Here is a 20,147-nt window from a genome sequence, read left to right on the forward strand (position 1 = left end):
GCTGATCAGCTATGCCTCAACCCACTTTGTAAACTTGTCAACCGCCACCAAAAGGTGGGTCTTTTTGTCCTTGGATCTCTTAAAAGGTCCAACCATATCCATCCCCCAGACTGCAAACGGCCAAGTGATTGGAATCATCCTCAATTCTTGAGCTGGCACATGAGATCATCTGGAAAATTTCTGACAGCCGTCGCACTTGCTAACCAAATCTTCTGCGTCAGCATGAGCCGTCAGCCAATAATACCCATGACGAAAAGCTTTAGCCACAAGAGACTTCGAGCCGGCATGATGGCCACAATCTCCTTCATGGATTTCTCTTGGAATCTCACGGCCCTCCTCGGGAGAGATACAGCGCTGAAACACCCCTGTGACATTGCATCAGTGTAACTTGCCATTGACAATGGTCATTGATTTAGACCGCCGGGTTATTTGCCTGGCCAAAGTTTCATCCTCAGGTAACTCACCCTGGTCATATAAGCCAACTATGGAATTGTCCAATCAGGAGTAACATGGAGAGCCGCCACAAGCTGGGACTCCAGGTCAGGAATAGCGAGATCCTCCTCTGTTGGCAATTTAACTGAACGGTTGTGCAACACATCAAGAAAAACATTAGGGGGCACCGGTTTACGCTGAGACCCCAGCCGACTTAAAGAATCAGCTGCCCTGTTCTTTCTACGATCAACATGCTCCACCTGGTAACCCTTGAAGTGTCCAGCTATATTATCAACCGCCTAGTGATAGGCCGCCATGAGCGGGTCTTTAGAATCCCAAGTACCTGAAACTTGCTAAGCCACCAGATCTGAGTCGCCAAGACACCTGACTCGACTTAAATTCATCTCCTTTTCCACTCTGAGGCCATGGAGCAATGCCTCATACTCAGCTGCATTGTTAGTACATGGAAACATCAATCTTAAGACATAACAAAATTTATCACCTCGTGGGGAAGTCAATATAACTCTAGCCCCCGAGCCTTCTAACTGTCTGGATCCATCAAATTGAATAGTCCAATACGTGTTATCAGGTTTTTCCTCAGGCGTCTACAACTCTGTCCAGTCATTGATAAAATCCACAAGGGCCTGAGACTTAATAGATGTCCTAGGCACATACTTCAAACATGGGGTCCAAGCTCAATGGCCCACTTTGCAACTCTGCCTGTGGCTTCTCTGTTCTGAATAATATCGCCTAAGGGAGTAGAACTAACCACAGTAATAGGATGGCCCTGGAAGTAGTGCTTCAGCTTAAGACTTGCCATGAATACCCCATAAACCAACTTTTGCCAATGTGGGTACCTCTGCTTGGATTCAATTAACACCTCACTGATATAATAAATCGGCCGCTGAACCGGATATTCCGTTCATGCCTCCTTTCGCTCCACCACGATCACCACACTGACGGCCTTACTGTTAGTGGCCACATACAACAATAATGGCTCTTTCTCAATGGGAGCTGCAAGAACCGACAGCTCAGCCAGCTGTTTTTTAACTGCCTCAAATGCCTCATTAGCAGCATCACTCCAAACAAAGTTATCTATTTTCTTCATCATCTGGTACAAAGGAATAGCCTTCTCCCCCAGGCGACTTATAAACCGGCTCAATGCTGCAATACGACATGCTACACGTTGAACATCATTGATACATGCCGGCTTAGCCAATGAAGTGATAGCCTTGATCTTCTCCGGGTTAGCTTCAATGCCTCCTGTAGAGACCAAAAATTCCAAGATCTTGCATGTAGGCACACCAAAAACGCACTTTGTCGGGTTAAACATTATCTTGTAGACCTGGAGATTACCAAAGGTTTCTTTCAGATCCTCCAACAGAGTCTCCTTCTTTCTGGATTTCACAAGAATATCATCCACATAGGCATGAACATTGCACCCAATCTAATTGTGAAAACAGTTCTGCACACAATGCTAATAAGTCGTCGGGGCATTCTTGAGCCCAAAAGGCATAGAGACATAGCAGAAAGCTCCAAAAGGTGTAATAAAAGTTGTCTTCTCTTGGTCTTTAACTGGCATCTTGATTTGGTGATAACCAGAATAAGCATCCAAAAAGCACAAACGCTCACAACCTGTCGTAGCATCAATAATCTGATCAATGCGGGGTAGAGCAAAAGGATCAGCTGGACAAGCAAGCCTTATTAAGGTCTGTATAATCCACGCACATACGCCAAGTGTCGTTCTTCTTAAGTACCAGCACCGGGTTAGCCAACTACTCAGGATGAAAAACTTCAACAATAAACCCGACCACCAAGAGCCGGACCACCTCTTCTCCAATGGCCTTGCATCGTTCTTCGTTAAAACGGCGAAGAAACTGCTTAACCGGCTTAAACTTAGGATCCACATTGACAGTGTGCTCAACGAGTTCCCTCGGGACACCTGGCATGTCTGAAGGCTTCCATGCAAAAATATCCCGGTTCTCACGGATGAACTCGATGAGCGCGCTTTCCTATTTCAGATCCATATTACACTGATGACAAACTATCAAGATGAGTCGGCGGGGACAAAGTCAACCTGTTTAGTGTCATCTGCCGACTTTAACTTCAACACGGGGTCATGCTCTGTGGCCGGCTTCTTCAAGGGGGTCATATCTGCTGGGTCAACATTATCTTTATAGAACTTCAGTTCCTCTGTTGCACAAGCAGACTCAGCATAGGCAGCATCGCCCTCTTCACATTTTAAAGCTATCTTTCTATCTCCATGCACCATGATGGTACCCTTGCGACCCGGCATCTTAAGCTGCAGATAAACATAACAAGGTCGTACCATAAACTTGGCATAAGTCGGTCGTCCAAACAAGGCGTGATAAGGGCTCTTGATCTTGACCACCTCAAAAGTCAACTTCTCGGCCATGTAATCATACTCATTACCGAAAACTACCTCCAATGCTATCTTACCCATTGGATATGCCGACTTACCGGGCACCACCCCATGAAAGACTATAGAAGACGGCTTAAGATCTTTGTCAGTCAAATTCATATGGCGAAAAGTATCATAGTAGAGAATATTGATGCTACTGCCCCCATCCATGAGCACCTTAGTGAACTTGTATTCTCCAACCTAAGGTGCCACCACCAAAGCCAGCTGACCCAGATTATCAACCCGGGGCGGGTGACCCTCATAGCTCCATACAATCGGCTGTTTGGACCATCAATACCGAGGTACCGCCGGCTCAACCGTACTCACCGCCCGCTTATGAACCTTCTAATCCCACTTGCACAGGCTGGTGGTGAAAACATGATATTGGCCACTATTAAGCTGCTTTGGATTACTCTGATAACCTGACTGTTGTTGTTGATTGCCCTGATTGGACTGCTGGTTAAAGCCACCCTGATTGCCTTGACCTTGGAAACTGGAGTTTGAACCGCCACCTCCAAATCCGGGCCCGTGAGAGCCGGAACCTAACCCGCCATTCGGGCCATGATGGTCTTGATAAAAACCAGAATTCCTATACTCTTTCATGATGGAACAATCTTTCCATAGATGAGTAGCCAACTTCTCTTGAGAACCATGCTTTGGGCAAGGTTGATTCATTATTGCTTCAAGGTTGAATTTGGGCCCGCCAAACCGGGGCACTGAGGATTTCCCCTTACGACGCTGATTTCCACTGTGTACGTTGGTATTTGCCACAAAATTTGAACCGCCATCGACTTGCTTGCGCTTACCATTATTGCCTTGGTTCTGACTTGATGTATTGTGCTATTGTCCCTTTCCATTACTGTTCTTCTTCCCCATGTTAGATTTCTCCTCATAAGAGGCAGGGTCTTTAGTGTTATCAGAGTCGGCATATTTGATGAGAGCTCCCATGAGCTCTCCCATATCATTGCAGTGGCGTTTGAGTCGCCCCAGCTTCTGCTTAAGGGGAATGAACTGGCAATTTTTCTCCAAAATCAGGACAGCAGAACCAGCATTGATGCTATCCGACGAGTGGATAATAGCTGAGACCCGGCGAATCCAATGGGAGGTTGACTCATCCTCACGCTGGATGCAAGTGTCCAGGTCGATAATTGAAAGAGGATGCTTACAGGTGTCTTTGAAATTCTGAATGAACCGCGTCTTCAATTCTGTCCATGAGTTGATGGAAATAGGAGGCAATCCCTTTAACCAGGTGCGAGCGGCCCATCTAACATCATGGTAAAAAAATTGGCGCACATAGCATCGTTAACATCCAACATCTCCATGGCCAGCTCGTAGCTCTCGATCCAAGCATCCAGCGGCTGATCCGCAATGTAATTGGGTACTTATCGAGGGCCCTTGAAGTCATTGGGTAATCGCTCATTGCGTAGAGCTGGCACCAAACACGACACACCCACCGTCCTGGAAGTCATCCCAGATTCTATGGACGTTAAAGGGTTTAATTGAGGTTGCTGAGCCGCCAACTGAGCCGCTAGCTTCGCCTGTTGGCGTGCCCTGGCTTGATCTACCAAAATCTGAGCACGACTATCAGCATGTGGTGGGTCGTGCCCACGAGGCTGGTTACGGTGCCGCTCACTGCTCGAAACTGCCGGCGACTCAATGTGTCAGCTATAGCTTCAACTCTGACGCGGAGTTGAGCAGATTCGATTACGGCTGTAGGAGTAAGCCACCTGCTGAGCCACTGCCGTCTGAAGAAGCTCCACGGCCTTCTGAGCCTCAACCTCCGCAGGAGACTCGCCTATCACCGGGAGAGCCGCCAGGCGTGATGCTGCGACAATCATGTTGTCCAACGGGTTAGAGAAGTGACCCCGGGGTGTTGAGACTCACTGAGGTGGGTTTAAGTCACGGGGCGGGTCTGCTGCGCGGGGTTGAGCCGCTGCTCCGGTCCTAGGCTCCTCAGGGGCCCGGGTCATGCCGGGCGGGTTACTTGGTCCTGCCCCTGGCGTATTGAAGAGATTCCTTGCATCAAACTCCAAAGGTAGACGACTCTGGTATCTCCTGTGAAAAATGGCGTTCGATGCATTCTGATCCAAGCTTAAGCGAAATTTTTCTGCTTGAATCTGTTGTGATTCTGCATCCAAGGCGGCTCGCTCTGTTGCCATCCTAGCATTCTCAGCATTAAGATCCTCCTTGGCCTAAGCTATCTCATCCCGCAACTTTGCAACGTCTACATTATGTTGTGCTTGATCCGCCGGGGTTACCTCCACAGTTAGCAAAGTCGCCAGGACTTCCAAAGTTCGGATAAAACTTGAGCCGGCGGGCGCACAAGGCCACCTGCCCCGGCTGTCACAACGGCCGTTGCACCAGAGGTCATAGCCGTAGCAGTTGATGAATTCAAAACCTGTTGCGTACCAGCCATGAGGATAGCTGCCCTGCTCGGCGGCTCATAGGAGGCCGGAATACTGTCACCATCGGAACAGCCCCCAAGCCCACCATCTTGTAACTGATAGATCGAATTGGTCTCGCTGGTTGTGGATTCATCATCTGAGTAGATGGCCGTCTCTCCTCCAGACACAAAGCCTTCCTCGAAAGTCGCCCCCCGAATAAAGGCAACGAAAGCACGCTTCCAGGCGGGTTGAACCTTGGCATGCCTTGCGCGCCGAGCCATTTCTACGACATCAGAGCCGGCTACCGCCTCAGGATCTAATTCGCCGATCTTGCCGATGAAAACTTGAATTCCGCCGAAGGGGACCCAATAGCCGCACTCGATTGAATCGGCCTCCGGACCCCAGCCAGAGTCATCGATGTAGATCTTGCCGCGGCGGTTCTTGTCATCCGGCCCACGGCGTATCCCTTGATCCCTGAGAAGCTGCCCTTCAAGAACTCGAAACCACCGTGCTTTGGCCCCATGGTGGGCGCTAACTGTCGTGGTTTTGTCACGGCAGATGTCCTAGTGAAAGGACTTAGGTGTGGAGCCATCGCAACTAGGTTAGCTTGAAGGGGTTGAGCGGGACAAAGGACACGAGAGTTACCCAGGTTCGGCCCCTCACGATGGAGGTAAGAGCCTACTCCTGCTTTAGATTGTATTGCTTGGGTTTCGATTACCAGGGAGCGAGATACGCTTGACCTAGCTTTCGACCTCTTGTTTCTTGCCTTAACCCGCCGCCGGGTCACGCCTTTTTATATAGGTTGATGTCCCCGGTGGCTTACAGAGTCCCGACCGGCTCACACAGACGTGACCGGCTCGGTTTCTAACTAATCTATCTTACATAGCAAATTTGACATATGACGACTTGCGCCCTTGGGCCTCGAGTCCTCTCCGGGTCTTGGGCCTCCAAGAAGCTTGTGCCACGAACCGCCATCTGGATTGTTGAACCTTATTGGGCCCTCTCATCTTAAGTCGCCAACGGCATGACCCGGACCCTCCTGGGCGGGTCATGCCTATGAGTTATATCCCCAACAGGTCCTCTTTGACGTGAGCTATGGTGCATCACCCCCGGCATCGAGGGTACATGGTGACGTGTTCGTGTGCGAACACAGTTGTAAAGTCTTGAACCTGAAGAGTTTTTGCCAAATTTCCGTGAGACTGCAGCTTTGCGGTGGAATTGGTACTACAAATGGAGGCATGTCTTAGTTCGGATGTGGCAATCACCACGGGCAAGAGCCTGTCGATGGTCGTTAGTTGGAAGACATCTCATGTATCTATTAGTCCCTTTTTGGCCTGGCATGGAGTACACACAGAGGCATTTGTCTAAAAGATCATTATCAATGGTTGATTGGAAAACCACTTTTTATGTGTGATGTGAAAAATCTTGCACTGGACTTTATTGGTCGGGCTAAGCATCGACAAAATTGCGTCATTATCTTGTTGAAGGCATCATCTACTTGTTACAATCGTCTTCGTTAACTGGTCTTGGCATACAAAATGAAAATCCTTCTTCATTCCGTCTTCGACTAGACTAACGACATTGACACAAGGATGTTTATTCCTTCTTGAAGGAGTTTCTACGAAAGAAGACGACTTTAATTAGTCGTAGGTGTTTATTTTATAGTATCTTGATTCAGCCAGGGTTGCTTACTCTATTTAATACTATCTATGTTTCTAAATGTAAACGTTACGCCTTATATTTAGGAACAAAGAGTGTAATTAATAAAAATAGATATGTGCATTATAATGATGTAGATACCAGGGTTTAACCTCCTTAAAAAATGGAATGGAAGCAGCTGGTGATAGACTTTGTCAAATCTCTTCGTGAAGCTAATGAAGTTGCATGTCTTGTGCAATCACATATGCTTAGAAAAACAAACGGGTTTTTTCAGTGACTATTTCTACAAGTGCCTAATTAAACATCCATCATCTACAAATAAGCACTGGTGCTTAAAGAAACACTAATTTACTTCTCAAAGCACCAACACCTTGCATTATACTCCCTCCGTTCCTAAATATAAGACCTTTTAAAGATTCCACTATGAACTATATACAGGTGTATATAGACATACTTTAGAGCGTAGATTCACTCATTTTGCTCATAAAAGGTCTTATATTTAGGAACGGAAGGAGTACATCCTAAATGATATAACAATTGTTTGAGGAATAAAGTCTATTCACTGTAAAAAAAACACAATGGATCAGTTTAATCACCCAAGGCTGCTTGGTTCCATTCATGTCTTCAAGTCATGAGAAAGCTGCTAATGGAAGCTTAAGGATAAGATCCTAATAACTACTATAAGTAATACGTAGAATAGCATGTACGAACTTTTACTATGGGATACACCTACCAGTGAATGGAATTTCAGAGCAATTTGTATCAACAACTTCAATACGACTGGCACAAGATGCAAAATTACATGCTTGAGATAATAAAAGGCAATATGTCAACTCAGATATACATGGGATGTTTAAATAAGTGTACACAAAATTACAAGCCTTAGATACACAAGAAGAATTTATTCAATCAACCGGTATAATACAAGCCCAGGCGCAAGCCATCTCATACAAATGTCGTTTCTTCAGAAAGGCCCCAAAAGAAATAGTTACAGCAACAAATAATCCATGCCCATTCGCCCAATAAGCGAGCATAAAATAAATAGATGCACAAGACATGGAAATATCGGCTTCACTAGAGCTAGAGGTAGATCTTCAATGCCCTCAGCTGGTAATTTGGTCTGTGCTCCCAAGGAAAACAAAATGAATTAACTTGAATCCCTGGAAACAATCTTGAACCAAATGAAATGAAATTCAAAATGAACTGAGACAACAGAGAACTGGCACACACACAAGAAACGTGGAAAAACAAGACTTGACTTACAAATAGAATATTAAGCAGGGTATGTTCTCAAATTAAAGTCTTACTGGTCCAGGTAGATATTTGGTTCCAAAAGGGTGCAATTTTCAAGATCTAAATTACTCAACCTCAGAAATATTGCAGATAAATATCAATAACAAGTCTGTATGAACATTCTCAGGATTCCAGGATCTAGATTAGTCGTCTGACACATTGCATTCTTTTAGATAATTGGTTTTAAGAAACGAAATATTTTCAACCAGACGTATATGATACAAACCTTGGCTCTTAGTAGGGAGGATCAGGGTTAAATGCTAAAGTTTCCCTCCAGATGAGCTCTTTCATATGTTCTTCTGTAAAAGATGGTTGCTCAAAATCAAAGCTGAAAGGTGCCGGGCAAGTGGGTTCTTCATTGATGTCATGAAGAGAAGCCAAGTATGGGTGGTGCAGAGCCTCGTCAACTGCATGAAAAATGATTTTGAGCCATAGTAAAGCGAACAAAACTAACATAAGTAGTTAGTTCAAGCCCATGTACCAGTGATGCGTCTGCTTGGGTCAAACACCAGCATTCTTTCTAACAGATCAACTGCACCATCAGACATGTTGCGGAAGCGCAGGCGGAAGTCCTGCCTTGGGTACTGTGGTAATTGCTTCATGTATCTTCGTGCATTGTCACTCCGAAGAAATCCCAGGCTCGAATCATCTGGTGATCCTATCAGCTTTTGAAGCAGAAAGGCGGAAAGGACTGATTAATATTTGATACAACAGGTTCAAGAGACATCATTAAAAAAGGAAGCAAAAATGCATTCAGTGGGTACTAAAAATGGTCTATTTGAAGCTCAGAATGTATTGCACAGAAAACAACCAGTATATATAGTAAAATGTATACTTTGAAGAGAGGAGACATCCACAGAAACTTGCACGAAGTTAACAATCCAAATATGGATTCCAGATCTGATGATACAGTAAAATGTTGCCGCACCTACATGCTACCAGATGCAAAATACATTTACTAATTCAGTGTTTGCGTAAAAGTAACCAACTTCTATTCAAACACAAGATGCGAAACAGGTCTAATAATACAGTCAGATGCTATTGTTTCAAATAGAACAATTGTCAAATTCTACTAAAGAAGCTCAGAAACAGACGCATCTTCATTGATTGACAGCTTCCAAATAGACAACAACATGACTTGTCAAAGTGGATACCAAAAAAATCACGCGACGAGTTGAACAAACCTACCTCAGTGATCAATTTTAACTGTTGGATGTAATCTCTTCCAGGAAATAGGGGTTGACGAGTAATAATTTCACCAAGTATACACCCAACTGACCAGACATCAATAGCAGCAGTATATTGTGAACAGTTCAACAGCAACTCTGGTGCTCGGTACCAACGAGTGACCACATACTCTGTCATGAGATCGGTTTCTGAAGTGGTCCTTGCAAGCCCAAAGTCTGCAATCTTGAGATCGCAATTTGCGTTTAGGAACAAATTGCTTGGCTTCAGATCACGGTGCAAGACATTTGCTGAGTGCACATATTTTAGCCCTCGAAGCAACTGATACAAGAAGTACTGCAATGGAAAACATGTAACTTATGATTGCTGGAAGATAAAGCTCATAAACCTAAGCTAAGAACTAAAGAAGGCACAGAACACAACATGTGACTTATGATTTCTGGAGGACAAAGCTGATAAACCTAAGCTAAGAACTAAAGAAAGCACAGAACAAAACTGTGAGTACATGTCAATCGATATCTACATTAGTCACAACAAGACTTGTTTCAACTACAATTCCAGCAAATACATAAGAACCTTGGCACAAGCAGGAGGCAACAAACCTGGCAATGGTCATCAGTCAATGATTGATTTGAGCGAATGATCTGATGGAGGTCGGTGTCCATCAACTCAGTAACAATGTACACATCCTTAAAATCATCTCTTCTTGGGGGGCGTATTAAATCCTTTATGGCAAGAATCTGTGATCCAATTTTGAAACCATGATCAGAATAAACCCATCATAGGAATGACTGACAGTGTGAGTATTGAGTGGACAACAAAGCCCATCAACAGTAAAATTGTAATGACAAGAAACAGAACCCACTCAGGCACACCACTTCTAGAAACTTAGACAACGGAAATAAAACCACTAGTAGAAGCCAACTTCAGAGAAAGTTGTCAGTGCACACTCGACCCTATGACTGTGATGCCAGCTGATCCCTATGCTTCTAGATGCTTCTTCAGTAAGAAGCTTAAGTATTACCACAAAACTTCATCATGTACATAATCAATCAATAAGGGTCAGTTCCTGGGTAGGGCCGTACTCTAAGATTTACATTCTAAGTACTCCCTCCGTAAACTAATATAAGAGCGTTTAGATTACTAAGTTAGTGATCTAAATGCTCTTATATTAGTTTACAGAGGGAGTACATATTAAATCACCGCTAGATTTTAAATTTGGTGTTGAAAAGGAACTAATAAGAGCAGCGTTCACAATCCAACATGTGTTGCTCAAGCACAGTGGTAGGCTATCTTATGTATAGAAATGTAAAACCCACAGCAAGCACTTATAGTGGTACAGCAAGTACACACAGCAATCACTATACATGTCAACAAACTAAAAACAAACAACTCTTACATTCTCATGGTCCATGTGGCGAAGAAGCTTTATTTCTCTCAGCGTCCGCTTGGCATCGATGTGGTTGTCAAACGCATTTCCAATCTTCTTGATCGCAACCTCCTCTCCTGTATCCGAACTAACCGCCGCGCTACAAATAGGGAACAAGAGTAGGCAAATATAAGCACTCCTACTGCAAGTGGGGCGTCGCCGTGACTCACTTCCTCATCATAACTTTATGCCTAAAACGTCACACACGCATGTGTGCCAAATCTGGGCAGACACCGCCGCACGGCACGGAATATTCTACACATGGCATAGGTAGATAGCAGCTCGGATTCGCTATTAACTGCAGCAGCACGCATATAATCCGCGATTCGGGAGGGGGGAACGCACCAGACAATGCCGTAGGCGCCTCGGCCGATGGGGCGGATGGGAGGGGCGTACTTGGAGGCGACCTCGAAGAGGTTGCCGTAGACGTTGTAGAGCACGTAGCGGCCGCCGTGTGTCGCCATCCCCTGGATCTGCGCGGCCCCGCCCGCGGCGGTGCCGCCGCCGGAGGTATCCATGGCCTCTTCGTCGCCGCTCGCGAGGGGAGGAGCCGAGGAGGGGAGAGAGTAGGGTTGGGTTCTAGGGTTGGTGCTTCGCAGCGACTAGTCGTTCATGGGCTTGGGGACTCTGGTGGAGAAGCTTCCCCCTCTTTTTGACTTGGGCGGCGACTGGGGAATGAGGATGGGAGCGAGCGGAGGCGAGGACGGAGACCGCGCGCGTGGGGCGACGTTAAGGGGAAAACAGAAGGAAAAAAAGGGTACTAGATAGGGGTAAATATCCCATTTGCTTAATTTATTGCTTTATACTCCGTACTTTTTTTTAGTTGTATTTCTTTATACTAGGAGTAGTATTTAAAAAAGAAAAATGATGATGGTCCATACACACCTTTTTTTTTGGCGAGATCATACACACCTTATATTGCTCTAACGCCTTTACAGATCTACTCTCTCCATCCTTTATTGTAAGAAACTGCAAAGACGTCTTACATTAAGGGACAAAGATAGTATCTAATTATACAGTCTTTACAAATAATTAGAGATGATACACCGTGAGTTGTGAAGATTAGTTGCAATTATTTAAATGAGTGCTTGTATGAAACATTAATGTTTGGATTAATAATAATATAAAAAATTAAAACTGAAATACATATAATTTATTGCATTTTATTACCGTATATTTGTAGAATCTTTATTAATATAAGTAGCATGCATGCGCAAACAAAGATGTGTCTATGTTAAAAAAAACAGATGTGTCTTTTCCATGCCCGGTGGCATAGTGAATTACATGGTTGCATGTTAGTACAAGAATTGCATGTGATGGGTCTTCTCTCATGCATGATGGCATGATGGGTTAACATAGTTGCATGTTACAAGAATTAAAATCTTGTTATATCATAACACCTAAACGCGCGCCCGGTAGCCACCTTCTTCGCACCGCAATACTTCATAACGGTGTTTAAATTGTGTATCACTGATGGAGTAGCGACTTCATACACATGTATGTGTGTGTAAAATTTCATAACATTATACTTTTACACATGGAATAAAAAAAGACAAATACATATTTCTAAAATGGACTAATTTATTTTGTTGTTGAGCTGGAATTGTTATTTTTTGTACAACCTACAAATCACAATATTTTCAAATAAATTTTGACACATTCGTGTTTCCCACGGATTTTTTTATATTTTTTTAACTTTGAAATATGCCTTTTGAACTTTTTAAAATACCCAGCTCACCAAAAGCCTGCACTCAGAGGACGGAAAAATATCTAGTGCTACCAAATTTTAGGTGCTACCATGATACAAGTTTATGGACTGTCGGATTCTTAGATCAGACGGCTCTCAACAATATCTAGTGCATAATTGGAGTCCTAGGTGACGCCACATCCTGATCTGATGGGCCTGGCGAGAAGAATGGTCAGACAAAAGTCAGTCACATGTCGGCTTCTGCCTTCATTCCTAGTGGTTGGCTGAGATAGTTTCCTCGCGTTCCGGGCACTTTCTTCCCGTGCCTTTCTCCGGTCATCAGTCTCAGGATCTCCGACATCATGTAATAACCAACCACCCGAACCACAATTTCTTCCAAGGTCACCTTTGCAGGACGCACAGCGACCCGTCTGAAGGCGCGACGCAGACCTTGCTGGTGTACTAATCAAAGTCAGGAAGGGCTACGTGTGTTTAGCTCCCTCCGATCTTTCTGGTTGCTAGTGCAACGCGTAGTCCAGATGCTAGAAGGTCAATGACAAAAAAACGTTAGAAAAGTACCACCAAATTGTTTGGAGATTTGTTGGAGGAGACTCGTTGTCCATGACGTGGTTTTACCGTGACTGGGTTTGCATGTATGCGTATACAACAAATCTTTGTGCAAGTCACCCCTCAAAAGAAAAATCTTTTTACAAGTCAACTGAATAACAAAATAATTTTCATTTTGGTAAAACCAGAAGAGTGACACATGTAAATGTGCGGCAAGATTTCGGTATGACGTGTAAGAGCATCTACAGTCGGGTGCCCCAAACCCGCCTCAAATGCCCGGACGGACGGCCCGTTCACGAAAATGCGACCCAGACGGGCGCGTTAAACGGGCCTCAAACGTCCGGGCTGGCCAGCACCCCACATATCCAGCCCAAATATGGAACAGATATGGAGTCGTCCGGGCGCGTCCGCCACGTCAGACTGACGCTGGGGTCCCACAGAAAAACACTCTAAAACCCTACGGTCCGAAACTCGTCTCCTCCGTCGGACCAATGGCGCCGCGTGGCGCCGCTTCGGCGGGTCGTGTAGTGCTTAGCTCGACTATTTAAGCCGACTATTGGCACCCAAATCCTATCCGTCCACATTTTCCCCCTCTCGTCCGCCGCTGCTGCCACTTTTCAATTGTCGTCCGCCACCACTAGTAGTCATGTCCCCATGCCGCCGGGTAAAGAGCTACCCATATCTAATGCCGGAGCGCCAGCTACAGCTCCTTGAGCACGTTTGGGCAAGGCGCGAAGCCCGGATCGCCGTGGGGCTACCTCCAAATGCGGTGGATCCGGAGGAGGACTTGGAGGAGGAGCCGGAGGATGGCGTGGCAGACATTGAGGATGCGGATCTACAGGCGGAGCAGCAGTCCATCCTTGATTCCCTCCGCTCGGAGTCGGATGCAGAGGCCAGACGCCGTCGCCGGCAGGTAATGGAGGCGGAGAAAGTCGCGGAAGTCGATGAGATGCTCGCGTACATGGATGAGGAGGAGCTGGAGCCCTCCTACGCGCCCGTCCACCGGGCACCGACGTCGTGGACATCTTCAACGACGAATCGTCGCTAGCGTGTCGTAGTACGTAAGTTTATTTTGCATGGTTTGTATGGATCTAGGGGATGAAATATGAGAGATTCTCATGCAAAGAAGGAAATTTAAGGCGTGACCAGTCACTGTCCGTGGACGCGCCTGATCGTGTCCGCGGACATTTGTGTGGTCCAATTTGCCAAGATTGTCGTAGAAGCTCTTATATCATTCAGGCTCTTGCAAGAGGGATAAGACCCTACTTGTGATTCTAGCTTTTTCTTCTCACCTATGAGGATTACAATATTGTGAAGTCTCGGCCTAGTGTCCTAGCCATGCCTTATACAATGCCCAACATGGCTAGAACTTAAGAGCATCTCTAACGCTGACTCGCAAATTTGCCCCCGCATTCGTCCGCAGCCAGTCCGCGGATACTAATGCGGGAGTCGGTCATCCAACGTTGCCCACATATATCCGGCCCTATTTTTAAGCCCGCACACTCAAATAGTTGCATATATAGTCTAGAATAGTTCAAATGTTCAAGTGCAATGGTAGTTCTAATTAGATAAGTTCAAATATTACATTCAAACATTATTGCCCCCTTTAACCGTACACGGATGCTCAATCAGATCTTTCTTTAGTTGTTCGTGAGTTGCTTGATACCGAATTTGTTGATGTATTTGAACAAACTCTTCAAATGTTGTCGGATTCTGATCAGTAAGTTTGATAGGATCACCCATGTTCTCAAATTCAAGACTAGCGGCAGTATCGTCATCCTCATCCTCCATGATCATGTTGTGCATGATCACACAACAGGTCATCACCTCCCACAAGGTCTCCGCATTCCATTGTTTAGCTGGTCCATGAACAACTGCAAAATGTGCTTGCGAAACTCCAAATGCCCTCTCAGCATCCTTTCTACCTTCTTCTTGTCTTTGGGCAAAGTGAGCATTTTTCTGGACAACTGGGTTAGAGATGGTGTTGACAAAGGTAGCCCACGGAGGATAGATACCGTCAATCAGACAGTAACCCTTGTTGTACTCATGTCCATTGATAGTATAGTGGCGAGGAGGAGCTTTTCCTTCAGTCAGCCTAGCAAACAATGGTGATCACTGCAGCACATTGATGTCATTATTAGACCTGGGTATGCCAAAATAAGTGTGCCAAATCCAAAAATCATGTGATTCAACTGCTTCAAGAATGATGGTATGCATCTTAACATGACCCTGGTATTGCCCTTGCAAAGTCTTTGTGCAGTCCTTCCATTTCCAATGCATGCAGTCAAGTGATCCAAGCAAACCTGGCCACCCTCTTGCTTCCGAGATTGCTAAGAGCCTCTCGGTATCTGCTACAATTGGTTCTATCAGGTAATGAGGTCCAAACACCGAGACCACGGTAGTTGCAAACCTTGCCATGGCATCTCCGCATGTGCTCTCAGACATCCGTAGGTACTCATCCCATGAATCAGCGGCCGTGCCATATGCAAGCATCGGTAGTGTGGTCGTGCACTTTTGGTAACCAGAGAACCCAATTGTTAGGGCATTTCCTACTTTATGTGTTTCAGTGTTGATGAAAATGCATTTTTGCGGACTAATCGTGTGCCTAAGCTACACATATTTACTTCATGTGGCACAAGACCGTTAGGCATTCCCTCTAGACGGAAAAGATCGAAGATGGAGTTTTCGACACTTTTATTTCTTTGTCGTAGGAAATCCGTACTATTAAGAGCGAATCTGCATTGGAAGGCACTAGGAAAATCAAAGCACATACACACTCATATTGCACCCGCATATATCCTTCCGTTCAAGGAGAGAGCACCTCAAATCCTACCTACTACAGTTTTTACCACACCAGCGGTTGTGTCGTTGGTGGTAGCGGTTGTACTGGTTGGGTCGTTGTTTCCGGGAGAACCACCACACCAGGGGTGATACCCTATGGTTTGTGAGCTCCAGGTGGTTGCTAAGCACCGGTCCAGCCAGGGGTGATATCCACACAACGGTTGTACTAGGGCCAGTACCGCCCCAACTACTGGTCAGGGGTGACTCCCTTTGGGTCTTGGTGGCAGTAGTAGCCGGTAGTGGCCCGATAGTTCTCGGATGGCCTGACAGACCGATACTATCGGTGTCTAGAGCGGTTGTACCGCTCAAGACTTAGCCACCACAAGCACTTGTTCCTAGCGGTTATATCGGGCCTGGTACCGCCCCAACTACCATTTAGGGGTGGCTCCCTTCTGGTTTGGTGGCGTTAGTAGGTGGTGGTCGGACGGTAGTTCTCGGATGGCTTCGGCTAACCGTACTACCGGTCTGACCCCGGTTGTACCGCTCAGTGCCATAACACGGGGTAACCTGTGAAATGTGGTACTACCGGTGCTTGCACGGGTTGTACCAGTTGTTTGTTAAAGCTGATGTAACTGTTGGATTTGAGGGTGACTATAAAAGGGATTGGTTCTTCCACCTCGCACCCACCTCTTTCCTCTCTCTCTCCTTCATTGATCCCCTTTGAGCTTTCTTGCCGGATGTCCTTCTCTAGCCAACCAAACTTGTTGATTTTCTAGGGATTGAGGGAGGAGACCTAGATCTACACTTCCACCAAAGGAAATTTGATTCCCCCATACTTGTTTGTCTGGATTTTGTTACTCTTGGGTGTTTGGGCACCCTAGATGGAAGAGTTCACCTTGGAGACACATTCCATTGTGGTGAAGCTTCGTGGTGGTGTTGGGAACCTCCAGTTAAGTTGTGGTGAGAGCTCCAACCTCGTCTGTAAAGGTTCGGTCACCGCCTTCAAGGGCACCACTAGTGGAATGACGACATCTTGCATTGTGTGAGGGCGTGAGGAGAATACGGTGGCCCTAGTGGCTTCTTGGGGAGCATTGTGCCTCCACACTGCTCCAACGGAGACGCGCCTCTCCCTAAAGGGCGGGAACTTCGGTAACACATCCTCGTCTCCATCATCTCCACTATGGTTATTTCTATCCTTTACTTTGAGCAAGCTATATTGTGTTTGTATCTTGTGTTTTCTTATCAGCTTGTTGTTGTGCTTTTCATATAGGTTGTCCACCTAGTTGTATATCTAGACAACCTATTTTATTATCAAGGCTAATTAAGAGACAAAAAATGGTAGTTTCCTATTCACCCCTCCTCTAGTCAACCATATCGATCCTTTCACCAATCCTTCCCACAACGTCCTTTTTCAAGATGAAGTAGACATCAAAGGACCATACCCCATGGTAGAGACGATCGAAGACATTTTTGCGCATCCTAAACTACCAACAAAAATTGTCAGCAAAGAGGGCATCGAGAGAAAAGTAGTCAGACATCAGCATCAAATGGTCGTGAGCTCTATTGCGGTTGAGTGCTGGATGACCCTAGCCCGATCCCTTTAAATTGTGAACATGCTCTTCCGCATGCTCCGCGTCTGCAAGGACCACCTGCATAATCACTGTCTCATCTGTGTAGTCCTCCTTCATCCGACGACTCAACATAATGCTCATATATGTCCATATCTAAATCCATTGCTTCAAAGAAGAAGGGCCAAAAAAAATTAGCACGAGCATTTCATCAAACCGTTTTCGGGCATGGTGACTATCATAAGAGCTGATGGTACCTGCGCAGTGGTCGAAGGAGAGGTGTGGAATGGCGATGGAGGAGAAGGGGTTTGGATCCCGGTGTACCATTGCAGGTGAGGGACTCGTCGAGTACTGGCAAGGGTGTGCTGGGATGGTGGAGCGGCAGCGAAGACAAGATTGGAAAAGGAAATGAGATAAAATGAGAGGATGGATGCGCGGGGATCGGGAGAGGTTTTGGTGGGGTTTTGGGTGGACCGAGGTGTCAAAGTCCTACGTGTATGTTGTCCGTACTCCCGCACAACCCCCTAGTTCATCTCGGGTTTGTTAGAAATATATGTGCACCGGACCGCATGGTCCAGACGTATGTGAATGGTTTGAGAGTCGGCCTCGGAGATGCCCGTACAAAGGCTGGCTAAATTAATGCTACTAGAAGTGGCTCATTAAATATCGACTATTTGTGTTGCTACTTACTACTACATTAGTTTAGTTGGGTGTAGGCTCTGTTCATTTTTTGTTACACTTGAAGTGTGTCATGGTTGTAGCGCGTGAGTTCGTGTATCTGACTTTGTACTAGGTCTTGATATGTCTCCGACGTATCTAAAATTTATGAATGGAACTAACCCAGGCTGGCGTTGTTTCTAGCAGAACTACCATGGTGTTGTTTTTTGTGTAGAAATAAAAGTTCTCCAAATGCAGCGAAACTTTTTGACAATTTTTTCGAACAAAAGAGACACTAGAAGCTTCGTGGGAGGACCAAAAGAGCCACGAGGGCCCCACTCACCACCAGGGCACGCCCAGGGGGTCTGCTCGCCTTGGTGGCTTGTAGGCCCCCTATGGCACCTCTTGACATGAGTCTGACGCCAAAAATTCATATAAATACAGAAACCCCCAGGAATAACCCTAGAACTTCGACTCCGCGGCCGCAAGCCTTTGTACCTCCACGATCTCATCTAGAGCCCTTTTCCGGCACCCTGTCGGAGGGGGAAATCATCCCCGGAGGCCATCTTCATCATCCCGGCGGTCTCCATGACATGGAGGGAGTAGTTCACCCTCGGGGCTGAGGTTATGTACTAGTAGCTATGTGTTTGATATCTCTCTATCTCTTGTGTTCTTGATTTGGCACGATCTTAATGTACCACGAGCTTTGTTAATTGTGACCCTGAAAGTGCAATCTTGCTCTTAAGTGTATTTTGATGTTGATGAAAAATTACATATAGGGGACTAATTATGTTTGCTGAGTATATACATAGGTCATTAGTTCCCTTGTTTTCAATGTGGATCATGGGCACACCAAATGAGATATTGCTCAAGCAGATAACCAACGAGGAAAGAAGCAAAACGGAGCATTTTGTTTCTTTTATACATTTCTTGAGTAATAGGGATCCTGAACTATTAAGAGGGGATCCGAGGTGTAGGTTCAAGGCTTGCTCACAGTCTATGTTATGAGATGTTTTCACAAATACCAAAAATCCCTATGAAAACTACTTAGCCAAAACCTACTCTTCCTTTTCTCCACATACAGGCTCCTAGCCGGATCATCCGGATGAGGCCCCGAATCATCCGGGCTAGACCCGGATTGTCTCGACCTACTTCTGGATCATCCGGATAATGCATTCAGGCGCCACCTTCCGACGCTGGTTATAGCCGGATCATCCGGACTTTGTCCCAGATCGTCCGGGTAAATCAGCTCTTGCCACCATAGAACCTAGTTGCATGAAGCCGGATCATCCATACGTGCTCCCGGGCTTCTTCCAGATCATCCGGGTTGTCCTCCGAACCGTCCGGCCTCCTCGCAACTCTGCTTCTACCACTTTCATCCGTACTTACATTCAGATCATCCGGACGCTGTCCAGTTCATCCGGATGGTACTCTAGATCATTCGGGCAAGTCAACCTCTACTCCAAACAGCTCTAATCTATTGAGGGTATACTCCTTACCTCTTCGAGATAAGGTTGAACACTCCACTCCAACATGCCCCAAGAACACCAGTGCTCCCTCTCTCTTGTTCACCCACGAAATCCTAGATCCCAGTTTGATTCTTGAGAGTTTGAGAGAGTTTTTCCAATCAAAAGAAAGATCTTCTCCCTCTCCTTGATTGTGACCAAAGCAAATCGTGATTTGAGCAAGTCTTGAGCTTTTTCCCCTTGGATCTTGTTACTTTTGGAGGTTGGAGACTCCTAGGCGGTAGGAGTCTTTCGGTGAGGAATCGACCATTGTGATTACCCCCGGAAAGTTTGTGAGGGTTTGGAGACCACCCCAAGGTCTACCACTAGTGGTTGAGAAATGCCTTCATGGTGTTGTCTCAAAGGGAGAATAGGGTGAGCCTTCATGGTAAAATCTACCTCTCCAACAGTGACGTAGCTTCCCTCCAAGGAAGTGAACATCGACATACATCCTCATCTCTCGGAGTTGTGGTTATCCCTAACCCTAACTTCCTACTTGTGGTTACTTGTCTCTTAGTCTTTACTTATATCATATTGTGCTTGCTTACTCACATACTTGTGTTACTTGTTTACCTTGC

At 45.9% G+C, this 20,147-nt stretch overlaps 1 protein-coding gene across 1 annotated transcript; it reads right to left on the reverse strand.

Moving 5' to 3' along the window:
- Positions 1-7,709: 7,709 nt before the first annotated feature.
- LOC123123418 (mitogen-activated protein kinase 6) lies at positions 7,710-11,506 on the reverse strand. Its single transcript, XM_044543923.1, has 7 exons — positions 11,150-11,506; positions 10,775-10,904; positions 9,978-10,115; positions 9,379-9,711; positions 8,672-8,855; positions 8,417-8,597; positions 7,710-8,017 (listed from the first exon to the last, which is right to left on the reverse strand). Exons 1-6 carry the CDS (start codon positions 11,320-11,322, stop codon positions 8,425-8,427), a joined length of 1,131 nt encoding a protein of 376 aa, XP_044399858.1. The 5' UTR covers positions 11,323-11,506; the 3' UTR covers positions 7,710-8,017; positions 8,417-8,424.
- Between the last annotated feature and the right edge of the window lie 8,641 nt (positions 11,507-20,147).

This window comes from Triticum aestivum, chromosome 1B, assembly GCF_018294505.1.
Source record: "Triticum aestivum cultivar Chinese Spring chromosome 1B, IWGSC CS RefSeq v2.1, whole genome shotgun sequence".
Taxonomy (NCBI): domain Eukaryota; kingdom Viridiplantae; phylum Streptophyta; class Magnoliopsida; order Poales; family Poaceae; genus Triticum; species Triticum aestivum.

Bases quoted from the DNA above. Each gene is read 5' to 3' on its own strand.
- LOC123123418 (XM_044543923.1), bottom strand. From the start codon at position 11,322: ATGGATACCTCCGGCGGCGGCACCGCCGCGGGCGGGGCCGCGCAGATC. The intron at 10,905-11,149 runs GTGCGTTCCCCC...CCCTATTTGTAG, and splicing joins GGCGCCTACGGCATTGTCTG to CGCGGCGGTTAGTTCGGATA. The intron at 9,712-9,977 runs GTTTGTTGCCTC...TTTCCATTGCAG, and splicing joins TGACTGATGACCATTGCCAG to TACTTCTTGTATCAGTTGCT.